This window comes from Pecten maximus, chromosome 1 (assembly GCF_902652985.1).
Source record: "Pecten maximus chromosome 1, xPecMax1.1, whole genome shotgun sequence".
NCBI classification, from domain to species: domain Eukaryota; kingdom Metazoa; phylum Mollusca; class Bivalvia; order Pectinida; family Pectinidae; genus Pecten; species Pecten maximus.
Genome location: NC_047015.1, coordinates 40,505,542 through 40,527,558, shown reverse-complemented (window position 1 = coordinate 40,527,558; position 22,017 = coordinate 40,505,542). Strand labels below are relative to the sequence as shown.

The window sequence follows — 22,017 nt, the reverse complement described above, 5'->3', positions numbered from 1 at the left end:
AGTTTGGTAATGTAAATATGATAGAAGTTCTACAACACAACCAATATGATATTTAAGCGTGTGACGTTTCGATGACTACACTGTCACCTTCATCAGACTAATCATAGTGCTATCATACTGTACTTATGTAGTAGTTGTTTTTGTTGTTGGTACCAATTACAATGTGTTGGTATGTATTGTTTATTTTTATACTAATTTGTGTTTTATTGTGTTTTTTAAAAATTAAAGCTTCATTTACCAAGTAAAACGACACACAAGATGTAAGCACATATCAAAACAAATTAATGGTAGGAAACAGTCGAGCTTAAATGAATGAAATGGTCTCGTCAGACGATGCGACGGAGGAAAATGAAAAAAAGTCGAAAAAATGTGCCCCGGTGTTTAATATTATTGTAAACTAAGATTTATTATAGAATTTCTTACGGACATCATCAATATCCAGACCTTTGCATAAAATCAAATGTTTTACGAAGAATGATATAATTCTTTACTTTGAATTTCCTCCTTGTCCCATCAGCAGCGTTTATGCAGTATCAGACATTAAAAAATATATGTGTGAGCTGATCAACAGCTACAGTGCTTTATCCACCATAAAACAACACTTTGTTTAAGTTGTCATGCAGGCCTTGAACTGGTCCGTCCAGTATTAAGAATTAAATCGCTAACGGGCTAAACACTCCATACCCATTGAAACCTTTTGATATCAAGTCTATTTCAAAAACATTAATTAAACATGATTGAGGAGATAAATATATTGAAACATGACTTATTTGTAACAAAGTTGTACTTTAGAAAAATCGATTAATTGTAAACAGTAATTGTAACTGATAGCCATACACTCAACTATAAGCGAGATTATCCTATCAGTATCATATTCATGAAATGATAACCCTCAATATGACCTCATGTTGCTTTGTCAATATATCTGTTACATAATCCTGCCCTTTGATGTCACTTCAAATCTTTGGAATCCTATTTGCCAGCATCCGTAGCAGACCGGCGAAGGGACAGGGACAGCAAGCATACAAGGTCGACTGTCTACTCCAGATGACAATAAATCACTGCTTTGTTTACAGAATTCGTCAATTGGTCATTTACAACCCGTCTAGTTCTCACACGACCAATATTTATGGCTCAATAAATATGTATCACCATATTATATGGTCGTAAAAACCGACGGTCAATAACGAGTGATTGAAATACACTTATTTAAGCGTGTTTTTTATGACCCGGCGAGGTAAAACGAGTTCTGGACATGGAGAAGAAAATAAAGTCAAACATGAAATACGCTGGTTATTTCAATACGAGACAGGTCTAACGATAGAACGTTGTGCTCCTTCACGGAAATATTATTACGTTTTACCATTTCATGACCTCCTCGACGGGATCCGTACACAGTGGCGAGGTTAATAAGAGGGTACATTAATGGCAACAAAGGTTACCGTTAGAAAACCTACCCAGGAATAAACTTCAAAGAGAATGTTTCATTACAGGACAGGATGTGTGCCGAGCGCAAAGAGATTTTTATTACATAAACCCGTTTTTAAACCAGTCTTTTTCCAAATATACTACTTCAAGTGAGTTTGGTCCATAAGAAGATGTAACCCTTGACATTGGATATAAATGTATTCTCAGTCAAATATATTACTCACATAGCCACAGATGATCTCTAGACGCGTTTGACGTTTCAAACGTTCACCAGCAATAATGGCCGGCAACTGCGGAGAGCAGGTCCATGTCGATGTTAGTATGAATAACTTTCCGGGAATACGTAAAATTCTTCCTGGCTGGGAAATAGGTGTGAAGGTTACCATATTGGCTAGTATGGAACTGATAGCCATTGTAGGAAACATACTCATCATCGTGATTGTCTGGCAGAACAAGAAGATGAGGACGGTTACCAACTACTACATAGTCAACATGGCGGTGAGTGATCTGTTCGTCGCCTCATTCTCAATCTGGATGCATCTGGTGGACGATGTGACCGAGGGCTGGGCCGTCGGTGGGTTCTTGTGTAAATTTAACCCATTCGTCCAAAGTAAGTACTCGAAGAATCCCTCCATTCGATTTCAAACAAAATTCAATGTAACAAGAAAATCGTTCCTTCCTCCTTTAGTGAAAGTATTGGTACTTATTACGCTTTATTATAGGCCATCATTATTTCCCAGTGTAATTTTGAGTTATCAAATACAGTCATAATTGTATTCGATCTCGCATATAAAAATATCGTTCAGGAAACCTCCAATACAAGTTACTGTATATCGACCCACATACAATGTACAATTGTTCAGAAATTGTTTATTCAGCCACTTTTTATATTTCTCAAACAAAGTCCTTTCCAATCCACAAACATTCTAAAAAAAGGGAAAGTGCGCCTGTTTGAGAAACATATTTCTGCTTGGTTGTGCCGTCAAGCGAAATCATATTCAACTGGTGAACAATTACAATCGTGCTGTAATGATTGAATAAAAGGAATGTCATATTTGCTTTTACCTCCCAAACTATGCGCTTTTTCTTATATGAGAATTCTTTTAATGTTAACTCTGTAATCGTAAATAAAATATATTTAATCTTTTCATGTTGAAGAAATGGATTTTGAAGCCATTTTTCTTTCTCAGTTACAGCGATGTGTGCTAGTGTATTTACACTGATGGCCTTGGCTGGTGACAGATTTTTCGCCATCATGTTCCCACTTAAGTCGAGAGTAACTCAGCGGAAAGTGAGCATTGTTGCGGTATTAGTTTGGCTTTGTGCCACCTCAATTGGCATGCCCGTGCTTTTCGTGTATACGTACACTGAACGTCATTGGAGTGACTTTACGGAGAAGTTCTGTACTGACGTTTGGCCGGGAGTACGTGAGGCAGACGGGGACTGTGACAGTGGAAGACAATCCCGTCGTGCATTTTGGACATGCGTAGTTGTTGTTCTCAACTGGATTCCAATGCTCGTAATGACAATAACGTACACCGTCCTCTTTGTAAGACTCCGCAAACAGAAAATAGTACCAAGTACTGGGTCAATATCAATATCAACAGTTCAACAAAGGTCAAAGAAAAAGGTAACATTTGTTCATTAACATATCTAATTTGGTACATACCACGTGTTTTCAACCTCTAAGAATGCCAAAACACGGACAAACCATATTTCGACCACACATTCGATAAAAGCACGGCATAATACGAATTAAAGAAATATTTATATACAATGTAGATGAAAATAAAATGTTAATGTGGTGCGGAAACGAAAGTGTCTTTTGTTACACCGAATATCAAAGGAATCGTGAAATCTATAGCAAAATCTTGAATATATAGTCAACAGGTGGAATAAGTTGTCTGAATATTCATAAGCTCATCAATTTGTCAGGTCAATGTTTTGAAACCAAATTCTAATTGTAAAACAGTACGGTTTATCATGTTATTCTCTGGTTGTAATTTTTTTAAATCTTTGAATGTGTAAGCGAAAATCTCGACAGTTAAGGAAACACGAGGAACGTGAAATTGGCTCTGGCTTCAGTAAGTCGTCATGTAAATGAATCTAGATCTAAAGCCCAATTGTCTAATGTGTGGTTATTATAACATTTTGTTAAAAACATTTAAATTATATTTTTTTTCTCGAAATTTGGTCTTTTTCAGTCTTTTTGGTCTTAAGATGACCATTCTCAATTTGCCGACATGTAACTTAGTTTTAAATATTAATCATTTACAGATGTTCTATATTGAAGTACATTTTTTTATATTATCCTTAAGCTAGTTAAGCTTTTTTTAACGACTACTGTAGGTCAGATCTTAAAAGAAAATACATAATTTATTAACTCAATTAAACGAATCATGTAGGCCACGTCTTATGCTCATTTCTTTTTTGTCTTTAGGTAGTGAAGATGTTATTTGCAGTCCTCCTGGCGTTCATATTCTGTACTATTCCTTTCCAAGTAGCAAGATTGTACGAGCTTTACAGGGAGGTGGAAGATTATACAGGGAACAGCAAGGTAAGAAGTAACATATGATCTATTTAGACATTGCCATCTTATTTCGATGAAATATATTACATTAAAAAACATGAAACAACTTGTCAATGAAGCAGAAAGTGAACAAATGGTATTTTTCTCCATGCACTTTCTCAAGGGCCTGCAAGCAAATTTTACTTTATGTTTTGCTCTTTTGTAACGATACTACTCTAAAAATAGACATAGCTACAAACAAGAGCGAATATCAAGGCAAGTAATCAACTATTATAGTTAATATCAGCAAGTTAGAACAAATATAACTGAAATCAAATAGATGTTCCCAACCAGCCCCCGCTAAAAGTAGTAAGTGATCTTGACATTGACCAAAAAACCCTGAAACTCGAACTTGTCCGAGATACTAGAATTATGATTATTTATGATTGTCATCAAAATCCCCGGAGGAATGAAGCCACTGGAGCGTTGACAAATTTGGCGGACAGAGAGGAAACCTATAGACCCCCTGGTTTCTAATAACAAGATAAGGAAAATAATAATAAAGTAAGGTTAAACACGGATAAATCGAATGTGATAATCTGAGAAGTGCCAATTATATATTTCCTTTGTTCCAGCTACCAGTTTGGTATAAACCGTTGAATTTCGCCGCAGTTACACTGCTTTATGCCAACAGTGCTATCAACCCTATGGTGTACGGTGGAATGAACGAAAACTTCCGAAAGGGCCTCAAAGACCTTATCAGTGGTATATTTAACAAACATAAGACAAACAGGAGTGACTCCGGTCGGAGCCTAAATGTCTCCGAGACTAGACAATCTGTGATCAGTAAATATAACGGTAATATGCACAGAGATTCGATACAAGCGTTTTCAAACGCCGAATTTCAAGAGGAATCTGACACTTCGGATAAAGTGAACGGTGTAAGTCACAAAGAGAGTGATATCAAAATTCTGGATGGATGTATTAACCCGTCTATGGAGTTATAACCAAATGGACTGGACGGTGCTTATTGTGCTGGCTTCCTATCTTGATGTTTCACATCATTTTCAAACAAAACAAGGTAGTGAAACGGACAGATTAGTTATTTTTATTAAAGGGTACTGGCTCATCAATTTTAAAGTTTCTGATATCCTTTACTTCATAAACAATCATTCAAAGATGTGAAGTTTATCTATTATTCAAAAAATAAAATAAAACAAGATAAAATAAAATGAAATAATAAATAAAGAAAAGAAAAATAAACAAACCAATATGACGTCACTTCAGTTAAAGACAGACGAAATCACTATAAAATGAACAATATTGTTACATTCGCATCGTCATTTCCGGGCTTCCCATATTGAGATACGGGGTTTATCCCTGCCTAGCTCATATGTACGAAAGACTCTAAAGTATTTTCATGAACCTTATTTTTGCTGTCTTTAGCACTTATTTAAAGCCTAAAATGAAATAAAATACCATCTTAACATTAAACTTTTTGAATAGTCACAATAAATAGCAAGAGTGGTAAAGTAGCCATTTATTATTATGTTCTATTGATTTAATTACATTTTTGAAAGAAATTAAAACAAAACAACATTGTTTTATACATTGTACCTTGAAAACAAACAGTAAATTAAAGCAGGCTGTATATCTCCACAAGAATGCCACTCTGTTGTATCAGATTTTTCATAATCAGAGTTTGAACCATTGGAGAAACATTTCAGTATGCATTTTTTAGTCCTATTCGGTAAATAAGAATAAAATAAAAATAATAATAATGGCTTAAATAACAGATATAATCTACATTTGCATTACGGCACTTTAAGAAAGCAAGCCCATTTTTACATCTTTGGTATCGTATCAACGGAGGTTGATGATACTTTAAACCTGATGAGCCATTATCCTTAATGTACATATGGACTGTGTAAAGCCAAATATTTCGAAGTAATGCCAATCATATATGCTGAAAAAACACGCCTATGTAGAAGGGAAAATTGCCAATTATATACTATAGTATAGTATGCTGTTAAAGGTCAATTAAGAGCAGATTCACTCAGTGGTGTTGACATTCTTAGAGTTATTGACCTTAAATTCTTCACGGGAGACATAGGTGGTAAGGTATGACAATTACTATTATAGTGAACTGTCGCCTAGAGTATGTTAGAAGTGATCTCTAGTGACAAGCAAGAGTTAGAGTACAACCATATCTAGATAACTGATATGCAGAAATATATGATTGACCACCTGTTAGGGTGTGATTGAAGGACAACCCATAAATATGTGAAGATATAGGTAATGTACAACATAGACGAGTATATAAGCTTATGAACGTCTTTATTATCAACAATTATCACAGATATTCATATTATTTCGCTTCTTATACCCTTTGTCAAATATAGTATACTGAAAAAAATATAGTTAGGGAATATATACTTGTACTTTGATAAACGTTAGGGAATGGTGCCTATTCCTGTAGTTTTGTGTTTAATATGTTAGTCGAAGATATGAACAAACAAAGTATTGCTACGATGTTAGAGAGGTAAATGGTTTAAATGTCTATTACAATCATTTATTGTTTTATTACAATGTTAATCTCTAGTAAATCACTTTTTACTCTGGTTTGATGGCAATTAAATGAACTCTTTAGTGAGAATATTCGCCTATTATGTTTTACTATTATTTTAAAGCTAAGATATACCACGAAAACTCAGGCTTGAACGCGAAAAATATGCATACATTGCGAGAAACCTATTTATCAAATGTTGCGTTTTTGGGTGGTTCATATCTGGTATAATTCTTTTTCATTAACGAGTATTAAATACATCCCAGTGGCACCTAAATGATTTCCTCAACATACAATTAAAATTGTACAATATGTACAATATCGACATATTTAAGTAGTTTTATCAAAATGTTAGAGGTTTTATCAAAGTTTGAGACAAAACTGATAGATTTTTCTCAGAAATATATGTAGCTGACCATAATCCCCCAAATGAATTTTATTTTCAAGGTACCTATTTTCCGGATTCTATGATCACCTCCAAAATATCGAAAATCGAGTTTTCAGGCCTATTTTATTTTTCCTGTCTTCCCTTCTGGTTTCGACACTTTTAACCATAATGTTAAAGAATAGTAATCGAAAGACAAAACAGCTGTATGAATTTTTACATTCAGGATTCGGCATAAGCATATCTATAACTGTATTACTTTATGTTTAAAGGTAATATCTAAGTCTCTTTTGTACAAGCATAAAAAGTGCATGCAAAATCTCAAACTTAAGAAATATATTGCTATGATAATGAGTTAGTAATAAAATACATGGTCTCGCGTTTAAAAATGGAGAAATACACTGATTAATATTTCTTGATTTAACAAAAACATACATTACATCTTATGTTTAATGATTTTGATAACCTGTTAATCTTAGTGACATTTATTAACAAAAGAGATAATTAACAGTCAACTAATTGACTTTTATTAATCTAATAAATAACAAACAATTTAAGCACTTTTACGTAACAGGTCAAAAAGTATTGCAAAAAACTGAATATTGGTAATGCACCTTTTTTTGAGCACTTGAATTTACGCGCATTAAAATAATCATGTGCGTTCACAATATAGGCATTTTATACCGATTATCAGTTTTTACGTTTGGAGGTGATGATGATATTTTAGAGATATATATGCAAGAGATAATTATCTATTTACATCAAACAGCAAAATTCATCAAAAAAAATCCGGAGCAACGAATTCAATTTCTTGACACAGAAAACTAAAATGCGGTTCAGAAAACATCTACAAATATTAACAACTATAATTACGTACATACTTACAAATAATGGCACGCCGAGTTGTTTCTTATTAATACAGAGACAGTTTACATAAATAATTAAATGATTATAATCAATACTATTCTTCGGTAGTATCCCAAGTATCAACTATAATGTACAAAATGAATTCGTATAGCATGGTATTCAGCAACGCAATCTAATGCATAAATGTGTCGAACCGAGGGTCAGAAAGTGTTTCTCGCGAAGTCATGATCAGTTTTCACATTTATGGATTGTTTAACACATTATTTGCTGCATGAATAGACATCATGTTTTTGTTCACAGTCAAAACAGGCCACGTGACAGCACCAATGGAAGCGACAGTTGCACGTTGTCTTAATAGTAACTACTTCATGTTTCACTCTTAATCCACAAGCTTTGCACAAGGTCCGACAACTCTTTCGTTCAGCCGCATTTTGTTTGACACCCACTTTGTTCCTTGAGCATTGCCTCCCTAATGTCCCGTTCAGAGAGAGGCTGTAATTTTCCTTGCAGTAGTTTGGAGACTTTTCCAAAAACACAAGCTGTTTGTTAGAAATCATGTTCAATTTTACACCACTTACAACATTGCCTTGTCGCAGTTTTCCATCAAAGAAATTTACATGTACTGCTTTTTTGTACTTTCGTTTTAGATAGTTTCCGATTGAGCGGAAACTGCCGAGTTGTCGCCAGCAGGTCCGCACAGAACAACTTCCGGAAACACCATGACATTTACATATCAAGTGTGTTGTTTTTCTGACACTCTGAAAAACAGAATTGATGAAACACTTTTATCTATATTTCTTAAAAGGTGCTTATGTTTAACATTCTGAATATCACGTTTTCCATTACGAACAATCGATTTATTAGTTTTAAACATTGATGCGGTGCGTATTTCGAAGTCAATTCAATCTCAATTCCGTTATCAAACTTACCATTCGTCCAGCACCATTGTTGTGAATAACAGCAGCGGCGTACGAATCTTTGCCCTTCTTCATGGAGATAAGATAGTGTTTTGAGACGGAATCTCCAAATTTGATATTGTCACTGCATCCTCCCCAGCTCCAGTTATATCCGCCTGTGAAGACAATTAAATTGTATCAAAATAAACAGTTCCGCTCTTAATATAGATCATTTTCAATTAATTAAGTTATTTGATTAATTTATAAATACAACTCTAAAAACTGGGCGTAGATGAACACTATCCATGGAATGTATACAGTCTGGTTTTATAGACCCAATCAAAGTTGAAGCAGGGTGTATGGTAAAGTTTTAAACTGATGAACTCTTCATGGTATTCTAAATCGAAATTGAACCAAATTGTCAATGAATATAATTATTTGGTAATTATAACAAAATATGTTTCAATATCTTCATTCGATAAAATATAAGCTGGTATTCAAAGAATATAGCTCCCAACTTGACACGTTTTTATTATTCTATGACCAATGTGTAACACTATCTACTTGTAAACAGTATAGACTTGTCCCAGCCTACCAGTATAGTGTTAATGATCTGTAGTTGGTCTACTTTGACGCCCCACCAATGTTTCAGCGACTGACTGATACTTATGAAAACCATATTTCAAATTAAGTAATTACAATTATTTTGTTTTTATTTGAAACGAAATGGATTATTATTAATGATCATACCATATGTATTAAATGTTAGGGGCCAAAAGTGTGAAAATTCATAAGAGTGTTTAGAAAATTCACTAAAATCCAATGTTATATTTCACATGCAATTGTCTTGGTTATGGTGTCATAACGTCCCCAAACGACGGTATGTGTGACATGTAATACTGTTTTGGGGCAACAAAATCGCTACATCATACTAACAGTAAAAGAAAGATTATTGATTTGAAAAAACGCCTCCACATCAAAAAATAGTGATTGACTGTTTAATGAAATCCTCCATACGTTTTAAAGGTATTTGTGATTAAGTGTGCCGGATGATTGTTAAAATCTACTTGACTAATGAATAATCTTTACACACTTATACAGATCATAGGTTCACAAAGTATAACTTGATGTTGAAAAGGAAACCGACAAAACAAGCTTATTCATTGTCCGCCGTACATGTCAATGCATCTTAGACTTGACCGCTCTTGGAGGCATTCGAGTGTAAATAACGCGATGAAGTGACCACTTTAAGGTTTACTGTGTCAAACAGTGTTAAAAGACTCCGGGCAAAAGGCGTAAGTATGTCAGAAAATTGGCTCTACCATCCTTAAGTAGGGATTAAACCGCAGATATCTCGCGTTCATTAATACTATAATGATAGACTCAACACATGTTCTGCCTTGTAGCTTCCGGAATTCAGTAATAAGATTCCCCGTGTCTTAACATGTTTTTTTCCCCTGGAACGTTCAGATGTCATTATCTCATTCTTTGACAGGTTCAAGCCGACCTTTCTTGCATTAATAGTTCCGGATAAGGATAATAAACAAAATATATCTCATATGATATATTTTTCAATGAAGGTAATGCAGGGATTTCTAGTAATTCGACTGCATGTGGTGAAGAGTACATTAGCATAAGTCTCGTATAAGTTAATGTATCAGGGTAGAAAAAGTGATGATTGTTTAAACCTGTTCATCGTTCGTGACTAATGGTATTATCACAATTACCACGTATTTGCATGCGAAAGAATTTTACAAAAATGGACCAAAATTATACTAGATCATTCTCATGGAATTATTTCACCGTGTAAACATCCTTATCGAATGGCTCATATTTATGTTTGAAATGAAAGGAAGATTACAACCGCTTCAACGATAATGTAAATCTTTCATCGTAGGGCTAATATCGAAGAATATATTCCATCATATTTAGTATAACTGACCGCAGTGACAACGTTCCGTTTCTTTAACACTGTAGGGGGGAAAAGACTGTTGCTGTTGTGGATGATGACGATGATGTGGATACCATTAATTCCTGAGAAATATCAATAGGAAATAAAAATATATAAGTACCTTTAACACCATTGCGCGAATCGTCACACGCGCACACGGGGTTCCCGCCAAGGTTACACTGTGACGTCAGATCAAACATAATACTGGCGGAATAGATTGCATGGACAAATGCTGTCTCCCGATTGGCTAAAACAATAAATAAAATAATATATAAGTTATATACGCCAACTATAACTTATCCACATTTACACGTATAAGTTATTGTAACAAAATCAAAAGGGTGATTCTCAGAAAGTTCTAAAGATTCAAAATAAAGTAAATATACTATGTTAAATCTTTCTTAATACACAGTTGTAAAGACAAACTGATAATAACATGCGACCATTGGACAATCCAATGCCGTCATTACCTTTTCTTTATAATAGTTCTGCATACGGCTTACTGCTGAAGTTTCAACAGTCATTTTAACTGCAACTTTCCGCCTTTTGTTTTATCCATTTGACATTCATTTAGAAAAACAAAGACACTTCCACTAACTGACGCTGAATTAAACACTATACCGTCGAGATGGAAATTCGTATATCCAAATACAGAACTGTTAGTCAGGTAGTATCAAAAACGTCATCAATCATCTTCGACGATGGATGACCTAATCTATGCCTGGAAGCTATGACCACGACTGGTTTAGAAAACCGTTCAGAGGGGTAGAACACAACACGATACACATATACTAGTGAGATACCCACTTCCCGGCTTGTGTCATAAGTGTGTTGTGACGGGATATGAAAATGTTAAACGAAACGTTTGATTGGTAACTGGCCTTACCAAGAACCATGAATTTATCGCTAGCAATGGCGATTGTGTTTATTCTACTGGTGATGAAGTGTACTCCAACGATAAGCGATGGAGACCAAGCTGACTCAGTTAGACGTAAGTTGTTTGTCTTATCGTCTCAAATGGTAACGACTGATAATCACAATAATTATGAAATCAATTATGCATTTTAAATTTCACAAATATTTTACGTCATGTTCATACGAAAGCGAAGTTCTTAAACGTTAAATAACAAATGGTATAAAAATACACGTCAGCACAATGTCGTCATACTGACTTTTCCTGACCAATAGTCACGTGTTCATTTGTCATAGAAACCACGACCAGTATGCTTTGACACATTTGTCACGAATATAAACACTGTCGGTACACACGGTGGATGATATACGATAAATGCATTAATGGAATTAACAAACGTTATTATTCAACTAATGACTTGGTAATATGAAACAACATATCAACTATATTTATAAAGATAACGAGTATATGTATATAGCTAAGATTAAAAGAACACAGCCAGCATATTCGTACAGAATTTCGACGATATTGATATGAAAAGTTACATAATTATAATATGGAGAACAGATTCGTACATTTCTACGAAATTAATGAGGATTACTGGTATATAAACTACAACAACTCCATTTATCCGTAGATGATGTAGAAGTGTATAGAAAACACTTCAGTATGACCTTTAAACAGAACCCGGACACAGTGATAGATGCTCTGATGGAACAAGAACAACGGAGGAAGACTAGACAACATCTAAAACCCAGGAGAATACAACCACCCTATGTCAGGTCGCAGAGGGTGGAGGTGGACCAACATGGCCGACATTTCATTTGGGACCACCGATTTGGCTATATGCCTGTCCACCCCTTACCTTGGGACTATCCCGTAATGTGGGTTGATGGACTGGACGGACCCATTGCTATACCTATGGGGATGGAACCTACCTATCTACCAATAGAACCTGTCTTCCTAGTCAATCCGACCCCGAAACCAGATTCGTGTGATCCTATGAGAAGCAGATCATCCATAAAGGAACAAAACAAACCTACGATGTCATTCTACGAACCATGTGAGATATACACCACTATAACGCTACTTGGTTGCTGATTTGATATTTTTATACCGTGCATAAATGGCACAACTCTCTTAGTAACGTAATATAATTATTTCTTACATATCAGTTTTAAAAACTTTTGCTAAGTATGAGAAAGGCGTTTTATATTTGTAGTATGGATATTATAATTATTATTTTTCTATTTCCCCCTAATAATTCTATATGGGCATTTCATTTAAATATGCCAGTCAAATATCACGCATGCAATTGCCATTCAACTAGGCAATGTAGGCGACTGGAGTTCGATTCCACTACCGGGTGTGAAATGGTATGGGGTCACTTGTCCGGGGTTTTTCCGGGTACTTCCCACAGTAAAACCCTTCACGCGCTTCTATCTAGGCCAACAAAAGTTATTGATACATGTTGATATAACTTCTTTGTTGTAAAATACAATTTATATAATAATGAAATATACAATATGATTGCAGCCTCCGATCCGTGTACCGGGAAGCCCCAGTCTGAATTTGCAGTAACGGCGACATCCGGCATGGCGGATATCCTTTGTATGCTCTGTCAGTATCTCAAAAACAAGCGGTGTGTTTGGCATTTCTGTGTTCATCCAGAGGGAGTATACAGGATCAACATCAGTGAGCACCTCAAAACGTAATCAACAAGGTTTGCAGGGACAGAACTAGAAAAGGGTTAATTCTGATTCAGAAGTATTTATTTAGGACTTACCATATTGATATTCATACAGAAAGGCGAGAGAAATATATTTTTAGGCATAATTTGTTTGTAAATAAATCAATGACAGGAAAATTGATTAAACTATTAATAGCCATCCGTGTTTTACACGTTGTCTATTCCAAGGCCTTACAGCGATTCCAGTGATGTACAACTCGTTTAATTTTATATAAAAGTAACAGAATGAACAATGGAAGAATCCGATTGGAATTATCTGGTCAAAATCTTTATCATATAAAGCGAGCGCGATTTGACCGTAGAGATATTCTTAAAAAAAATACTTCCTGTTGTTCTACGCTGATCACCAGTAACAAGGCTAATGCTTTTAAGAGTATAATGTACTAAGTGGCACTATATTGAACACTAGTGACAGTGATTGGATCATTTCAAAAGTATAATGTTCAATGTCGCACAATATTGAACATTAGTGACATTGTAGGGGTCTTTCAAAAGTATAATGTTCTCGGTTGCACTTTATCAAACACTTATGGCAGTGTTAGATCAGATTGAAAGTTTTCTCCTTATTATATTTTATGATAGTGGTGATTGTTGAAATTTCTCCAAACAATTTGTTCCAGAAATGGAAATTTATTTAGCATATTACCTCTAATATTGTGTATTTGACGATCCATGTCGACTATGGGACAATTCCATCTGTCCCATCTAAACTGGTGACGGCATTCTTTAGCTGCTCTAAGTGACCCACGGTCCATACTTTTCATGAACATTGTATGTATCTGTAAAAGAGAAAGAAAATGAAAAATTGCACTACTACAAAATAACATTTCACTTGCCAATGATATGTAAATAAGGATATCAAAAATGGCATACTTCATACGGCTTGGCAAACTGTAAAACGGGAAAGTTTGTGGATACATTTTATCGTGGTTTCAAGATTTAGCTAGTATCGTCGTTCAAATTCCCTATTAACCAATACTAATCTTGTATTGCAAATAAATTCGTTGGATTTGTTTTCGCGGTTTCTCGACAAAGTGATTGTTGATACACACAAATATTTCCTGTTATATTTCATTATCAACGGGTTTAACTGTACTGTATAGATACATTTTGATGTATCCGTTGACCTATTTTCAATACAAAAGCTGTAGCAAACATGCACCGAAAAAGTACTTGGTTGGAAATTATAACAAAGACATTGAGATTGGGTGTTCGTACGATACATAATACTGCATCTCATAATAAACAATTATATCTTCTCTATCAAATCATGTTCAGTTTACGGAAGTCTACATGACATCTTTCACGTTTAAGTTATCTATTACCAATGTTTGACATGATGTAATTCACACTCTGTTGACGGGTAACATCATCGTCTCCATGTCATGGAATACATTAGCTTCGTTATTGTTTGTGTTAAAATACTTGTAATATGACAATAACGGATATCTACCTACGGCATATATTGCAGTGCAGTTGACATCAAACCATTCTATTTGGGGGTCGAGATTGAGTTTACCGAGTCCATGTAAATAATAATAATAAAAAAAAGTCAATGGATAATTTCTGATAGCATCCAGAGCCAAAAGAATAATACTTTTTGTTCAAAAAAGTGAACTGGAAGTTTATCGTCGACCAATTAGAATGCTACCTAAGAAACCTCCACGAGACATATTGTGTTTATGACAAAGCAAAAATGAAATGTTCAGTCAGCCGAGAGTAATTGTTTTCTTGCATTTCTTCCAGTCTATATATTTGATATCAGTATTTCCATTACATCTATTGAAGGTCCACCACAAACACGTCTATATAACATCTTCATGTATTTATGATCCTAAGACTTATTTCCTACATATTCTTTCATTGATAAAATTACGACGGTATGTCTAGCTATTTAAAGATAAGTACGGGCCTGAGTCGCCTATTAATTAACAGGAGTGTGAACTGCTTTATACTGATATTTTTTGCGGTTTGTTCTAACAAAGGATAAGATCCATATAATGATAAGCGCCACACCTAGACAAACAGCTGATTATTTTGAATAAAAAAATGTATCTACAACATTGTTTTACAATGTTTGAAATTCCTTCAATTAGACAACTTGTCTCGGACAAAGATAAATGATTACGTAAGAATGAGGCGTATTGTTCGTGGTCGAGCCCAACCTATCGGGTATTTGGTTGTATCGTGATGTCGTTGGTCATGCCATTAATTGTCTTATGTGACAGATTGCGTTTAAAATAACGAGATCAATATCTACCAGAAAGGTCAAAGGTTACATAACTTAATTGTAATGATCGTCTTCGATGGCATTGTTTTGTCCGTAGACGTATAATGTTAAACAGACAGATATATAATGATTTCCTATAAATGTGCAGTTTTTCTTCTTGACATTAAGATATGTGGAATGTGAAGCCCCCCCTGTGTTCCGTGAATCATTGTCTCTAACAGATAAACCCTTAGTGTTAACACGCTGTATACTTCGATTTTAGAAAAACTGTCACGAAAACCATTAAAGCTCTCCTATCAAATCTGGTCAGTTTAATACACTGAAAACATTGGTTAATGACTTTAAGTTTAGCGTGTGGATTTATAATCTAATTACAAGTTAATGAGTGGTTGCACGCGCATTTTGTATTCAACACATCTAAGTAGTTGATATCGTATTGCAATTGTCTGGGTCATGAATGGCCAGGAGGGGGATCAGGTTTTCATTCATCATTTTCCATAAAAGGACAATTGTACGGACTGTTACGGGATTTAGATAACGATAGAGTCATTCGCAAGAGCGGGTCATCACCCATTAAACGCGCGTGCATTTGGGTCAATTACATTTCATTCCATATTTGGAAAAATTTGTGTTAAAATATATTAACATGTTTAACCCCAGTCGTCGTATTTCAATTAATCAGACTGATGTTCTTTTACATTATATGTGTATATCTTCTTACGTGATAAATGTATTTTGTCAACTTAGTTCTGCACCTTGATGTTGTAACGACCGCAACAATATCTCAGTTCGATTACACGATCATCAACAATGAACAATCGTATCTACTTATTTGGGAAATTTATATAAAAATGTAATGTTCTGTATGATTAAGTTGCCTTATAGATTACACAGAGATTATATAAATGACAGTGATTATAATCTTGATACACAAGATGTAATGTGAAAACAACCTTTCAGTACAGTCATTGGTAGGTAACTATGTCAACAATGTGTCGTAAATATAACAACAATCAGTCTATTTCACAATCACCCTAAACTGGTAATGTATGTGCGTCATGTTAACTTTAGACATTGGAACATTTTTTTTAAAAGAATTTATATTAATATATTCCATCAATTGCGTATTTGTTTTCTAACCGATTAGGTTACTTCTCAATTCCGATGAATAAGTTTCAATGAATTTCCTTAAGTAATCCACGACATTAGATGATTACCTGCAACCAGTGTCATACATTACGAAAACAATTATCATAACGAGGCAGCTCAATAGTAAGGATTAGGTTCTCATATGTTTTTCCGTTTCATGAAGATTAATTCGACTGAAACATCCATTTTGATTTTGTCGCAGTCCTCGTGGTTCTAGTATTCACGCGACCAATTATATTCATAATCTGATAAATGACACTTCTGTCTGGTTTATATAGGGAGGATTCAACTGTGATTTCATTAGATTTTAAATAATGTGGAAATGTATTGTTAACCTATCAAAATATTTTGACATGTCACAACAGAAGAAAAGATAACAAGCTTAATAATTTCTTTCTCTTTCCGACGTTATCACGTGATCTTTTCACCCTCGTGGTTACTTCTGTTACACAGTTTGTTGTTAACGGGAAGTCAGACAGCTTTTTATGATGTTTGTTGAAATAATATAATTTCTTCAATGACTACAGATAGCATTTATCTTACGAAACGAATGTCATAGCCTTGTCTTGACATTGACGACAGTTTTAAGGATTAAAAACACACGCCGGAGTGATATAATTGTTGTAAAGCAAACATTTAACGTCATCAATAATAATGTCTTAATTAAAGACAATGATGTCTTGTCTCTAGTGAGCGGAAAATGTTATGTAATGCTTATACATTTGATTCCCATGCAGACATTTATAGACACTTGTGGTCATAATATCTGTACGGGCAGAAAGAAATTTGTCAACACGGCAAATCATATCACTCTATTTGTTTTTCCGATAAAACACTAAAACCTGAATTGGCACAAGAGACATAGGGGAACCATCAAGTTTCAGAAATATCCTAGCTGTACTTAAAGAACACGAGAAAACAAATTTCAACTGTTAAATTTCAAGATGGCGACCTGTCAACCGTTTGGTTTTCCTGCCCAGTCTCAAAAATGAACGTTATTGTCAAAGCACACTAAAATCACTCATTGCAACGACACGCAGACATCCATATAAAGTATAACGGGGCGTTGGTATTACTGGCATGTCCAAAAATAATGAATAGCAAATCTGTTTTGAATCTGTCCTTAAAAGGATCGACATTAAAACTATTAATTAACAAAGATTCTCAATCGTCACAAACAACACATACCCTATGTATTGAAAAAGGATACAAATGAATAGCACATCTAAAAATAATCAATAACTGAAGTAATCACAAAAAAAGTCTGATAACCTATCTAAAACAAAATCTGTCCAATCTATACTTTCTACGGCTATTTCACGACTCGGTACTAATCATCCGTACGTCTTTTGTGGTCTGGCAAAGAAACCTAGCCGCCTCTACTACGTTGACAAGACTGGAGACAAGATAGATATGGATACACAGAGGTTGATGACATAATTCATATATGTCCATTGTGAATGAATATGACTAGATAAGGAGATACATAGCTTGTCAGATTTATGAGTATGTACTTATTGTGCTAAACACGGGGTGGTATTTCCGCCACCTATACGGGCCAAGAGGCCAAAGAACTATGCCTACCTGGTATTTAGTCCATAGATTATTGTTTCTGGTGAAGTTATCAACCAAATGATTAGCCTTTGGGCCAGTCATTAGAATTTTGTTCAGTGACCTGAAAAATAAAATCAGGCAATTATGGTCATACGTTAAATATAATCCCGTATAAGATATAAAACTGATAGTAAATAGATAGGATGGGTGTCAGTTAGAGACGATCATATGAGGGCACGTAAAGGGTCGACTGGGTACATGGGCATAGACCCTGAGTGCCCCCTTTTTTATTGTCTCGCATTGTTACGTTAAAGAGATCGTTACACAAACACAGCAGAACTGACAGCGTCATAATACGCACAGTAATTGTCAGCTGGTTATTTTTAGTAACATTTATAATAAATCACGTGTCTATGTCCTATTATTTTGTTGGTATGATTGACAGATTGAAAACATTTGACAGACATCACGTAGGCATAAGCGTCCGACTTTTAAATACTATAGAAAAAGTACATAGTACAAAAATTCATAATGAGTGAAAGAAAATTTTGGTTTAAGAGACAATAGAAACAAATACACATCAAAGTGTCACATGAAATAACCCTATCTCAGTACGAAAAGATAAAGAGCATCAGAGTGAAACAAAACACCAAAATAAAATGAAAGACTCGTGATATCTCGTACTAAAACAGAAGGAAAAGGAAAAACAATAATTAGTAGAATCCTGATGCACAGCACATGATCAAAGTATTAATTTAAAGAAAAACACACGATAAGAAGAATAATCATTAACAGATGCTTAATATTTAGAAAAAATATATTTAAGAAACATTTGCGCAATATGATACTTTAAAAAGATATACAAATAACAATATTACACATGCTCTTATTCCGAACCAAAGAAGGATATGTCTGTTTTTTTAAATAAATAATTCCAAAGATTTATATAGGTTCTTAAAGCTTTGATTTTGTGTTCTAGGATTGTACAAACCACACATAAGGTATTATCACATTTCAAAACAAATTCTGTTAGATACAGTAACATGTCAATAACGCAATAACACTATTAGATAGAAGAGTTAGTATTATAGGTTATTCCTGGACAATCTAATTAATCATTTTGCAATAGAAATCCAAACGAACATCGATAATATAGCATTTAATAATCTATATGACGATTATATTTTGCCTAGGCTCCTTAATAGTTTTATAACTGTATTTACTTTGGATACACATATTTCATGACTACTCTTGCAATATTTCCAATGTTTAAAAAACAATTTTCATTTTGCAAGAGATATCTAATACTGATGATAATTTGATATTAAAACTTAAATACCAAGGAATAGATATACAAATGTACATAATTTGAAAACCAATTCAAGCTACTTCATAGAATGTACTTTAACTTATTTTTCCTGTATGCAATGAGTAAAAGAAACGGCGATAAAAACTGATATATAGGAAGACATTTTCATTCGATTTCAAACGAATACGAAATATTTGTTTCCTAACAAAACTCTTTTAATTTGATTACGTTTATAACAGTAATAACATCACTACATATGTTCGATTGCTTTTTCATTAATTTTCGATCCGGTAATATGATTTAATATCCAAAAAGACTTCCTGACTTAGATAATATCTTTATTAAATAATAATATCGACTTATCGACGAATACGAAGCATCATAGCCAGAAGGGCACACCAAAACTTGATGTAACATATAGGTAATCAATAATTAAAATTATGATTATACAATTTTATTTACTGATAATTTGTTATGACAAGTATACGTGGACAACACATGATGAAACATAATATATGAAATGTATTACACGAAATGAACATCACAGTTTACTGACAGACAAAACTAATGATTAACTGAAATTGCTTTAGTTATCTAAGGTTATGATATATACTTTTCAGAAAGATTGTTATAAAAGTTACGTATTGTTTAGAAATATTTTGTTTTAAAAGGTTATACTTTTTAGACTAATAAAAGATAATGGAATGATTTATATCCATGAGAATAACATTAAAACCAAAACACATACACTCTCTACACAAGAAGAGTTACTCATTACAATTAAATAATACAAAGTATTTACAGATGAAACCTAAAGACGACATATAAATAGGAAACATTTCAAGAATTGTGAACATGAATCATATATCGTATCGACCAAAAGTGTCCGGGATAGGACAGCTTCCCTTTTATAGTAATTGACTGACATGGAAATGTTTATCAAATTCGAATATCACATCTTATCTGAAAACTACAAAATAAGTTAATCAAACAAAGGTAAAGTTTTAACTTAAAACAACATTTTCGAAAAGAGACTTTATGAAGCTAACGAATCGCGATCACCTTAGTCGATATGTAGTTTAGACCTACCATGAAGTGACGTGTGAGAAGAGACAGAGGCTGGAGATGAGGAAGACAGGGACCCGGGAAAGGTCCGGTGGCCTCATGGTCACCACTTTGTACTGCAGAGGAGGAACTTGGATGAGTGCTCGGCGAATAATCCCATAATAATTAGTCCAGCATAACTAGCCCTATTTCAACACGAAGGGGCAGCCCCGAGGAGATTCTAGGTTAATTTATTACATTGACAAGAGGACCGCCAATCACATTGTCGTCTCTGTCCACCGTGCCTCCTAATCTTTACAAGGTATCGTTCACACTGATTTACCGACTCAATGCACTCAAAAAATACCACTGAAATACATACTGCCACGTGGGATAAAGGCTGTGTATTTAATCCCTTGAGAATCAGTTCGACTAGACAAAGTGAACTAGCTGTTTGAATGTTGGGGCATGTCTGGCTGGCGTGTCCGCCTTTGCGTAGAGAATCGCTCCCTCGAATAAAGAAGCAGCAGGCTTAGATATGCTGAAAGTACCAGGTGACAGTACGACCGTTTTAACATCTCATCAACCTTGATATAATTAGCTTGAGGTGTGATCATGCAGTTTTATCTTTAGGGGTCAGTGAAACCGAACAAATCAACCATACACTTTACTTCATTTTTTGCAGAGAAGACCTATCGTTTACACAAAGAAAGCAATGACATTTCATTTTGCTGTTTTTTTGGGTAGATTAATATTAGTGCAGATAACAATATCATATTTATTTAGTAACAAATCTTATTGATGTCATAGGTAAGTATTAGTGTTCATATTGTTTGGGACAGACAGTTTTGTTACACGTTCAGTTTAATTATAAACCATGTGGCCAACAGTTTGACACAGATCGTGTTAGATTTTAGGAAGGAAATTTAACATCAGTTGTACAAAACATCAATCGTCACAACTAAAGCTGTTAAATTACCCATTAAAATATCTTATAAGTTGCTACATTGCTTAATCATCATAAAACGATAGGTAACATTCATAAAAGGTAACGATGAGTATCCTTGGGAATGTCAAACACAAAGACAAAAAAACATAACTCAAAGTCGACAGATACGAAATGAAAAAATAGAAACCGAGGATCAATAGAGCTGAGGGTGAAACTAAAGTGTCGAGTAGTGCTCTGTCGCAGTTACCCGTCTGAATAAAATATAGTCCGCAAGACCTCAGAACACAACATACATACATCATTAATTCCCTTGAACTATTCTAGATTTTTTCTTGAAGAGTTGTAGAGTCAAATTTAGTGATATCGAACTCTGATAACTCGAAGTAAAGATTCAGACATGAGGGTAAAAATTCTATATAAAGTTCGGTTCCCTCGAATATTCGGGATATATAGTTTTTTTTCATGACCCCACTGACTTCGAGAAATGAGTTCAAATGTACGTATACACAATTAAGAC

General features: G+C 34.3%; 3 protein-coding genes across 3 annotated transcripts; 2 read left to right on the top strand and 1 right to left on the bottom strand.

The window, feature by feature from the left end:
- The first annotated feature begins 1,405 nt into the window (after positions 1-1,405).
- Positions 1,406-6,661, top strand: LOC117333727 (QRFP-like peptide receptor). The gene is made up of 4 exons (XM_033893153.1): positions 1,406-2,038; positions 2,619-3,058; positions 3,869-3,985; positions 4,573-6,661. Exons 1-4 carry the CDS (start codon positions 1,708-1,710, stop codon positions 4,942-4,944), a joined length of 1,260 nt encoding a protein of 419 aa, XP_033749044.1. The 5' UTR covers positions 1,406-1,707; the 3' UTR covers positions 4,945-6,661.
- LOC117333737 (protein Wnt-8b-like) lies at positions 6,258-20,916 on the bottom strand. Its single transcript, XM_033893164.1, has 6 exons — positions 20,597-20,916; positions 18,229-18,319; positions 13,912-14,044; positions 10,724-10,849; positions 8,685-8,827; positions 6,258-8,513 (listed from the first exon to the last, which is right to left on the bottom strand). Exons 1-6 carry the CDS (start codon positions 20,671-20,673, stop codon positions 8,016-8,018), a joined length of 1,068 nt encoding a protein of 355 aa, XP_033749055.1. The 5' UTR covers positions 20,674-20,916; the 3' UTR covers positions 6,258-8,015.
- On the top strand, positions 11,360-13,404 carry LOC117333747. Its single transcript, XM_033893173.1, has 3 exons — positions 11,360-11,593; positions 12,153-12,578; positions 13,052-13,404. The coding sequence occupies exons 1-3, from the start codon at positions 11,497-11,499 to the stop codon at positions 13,228-13,230; spliced, it is 702 nt and encodes a 233-aa protein (XP_033749064.1). The 5' UTR covers positions 11,360-11,496; the 3' UTR covers positions 13,231-13,404.
- Positions 20,917-22,017: the final 1,101 nt, after the last annotated feature.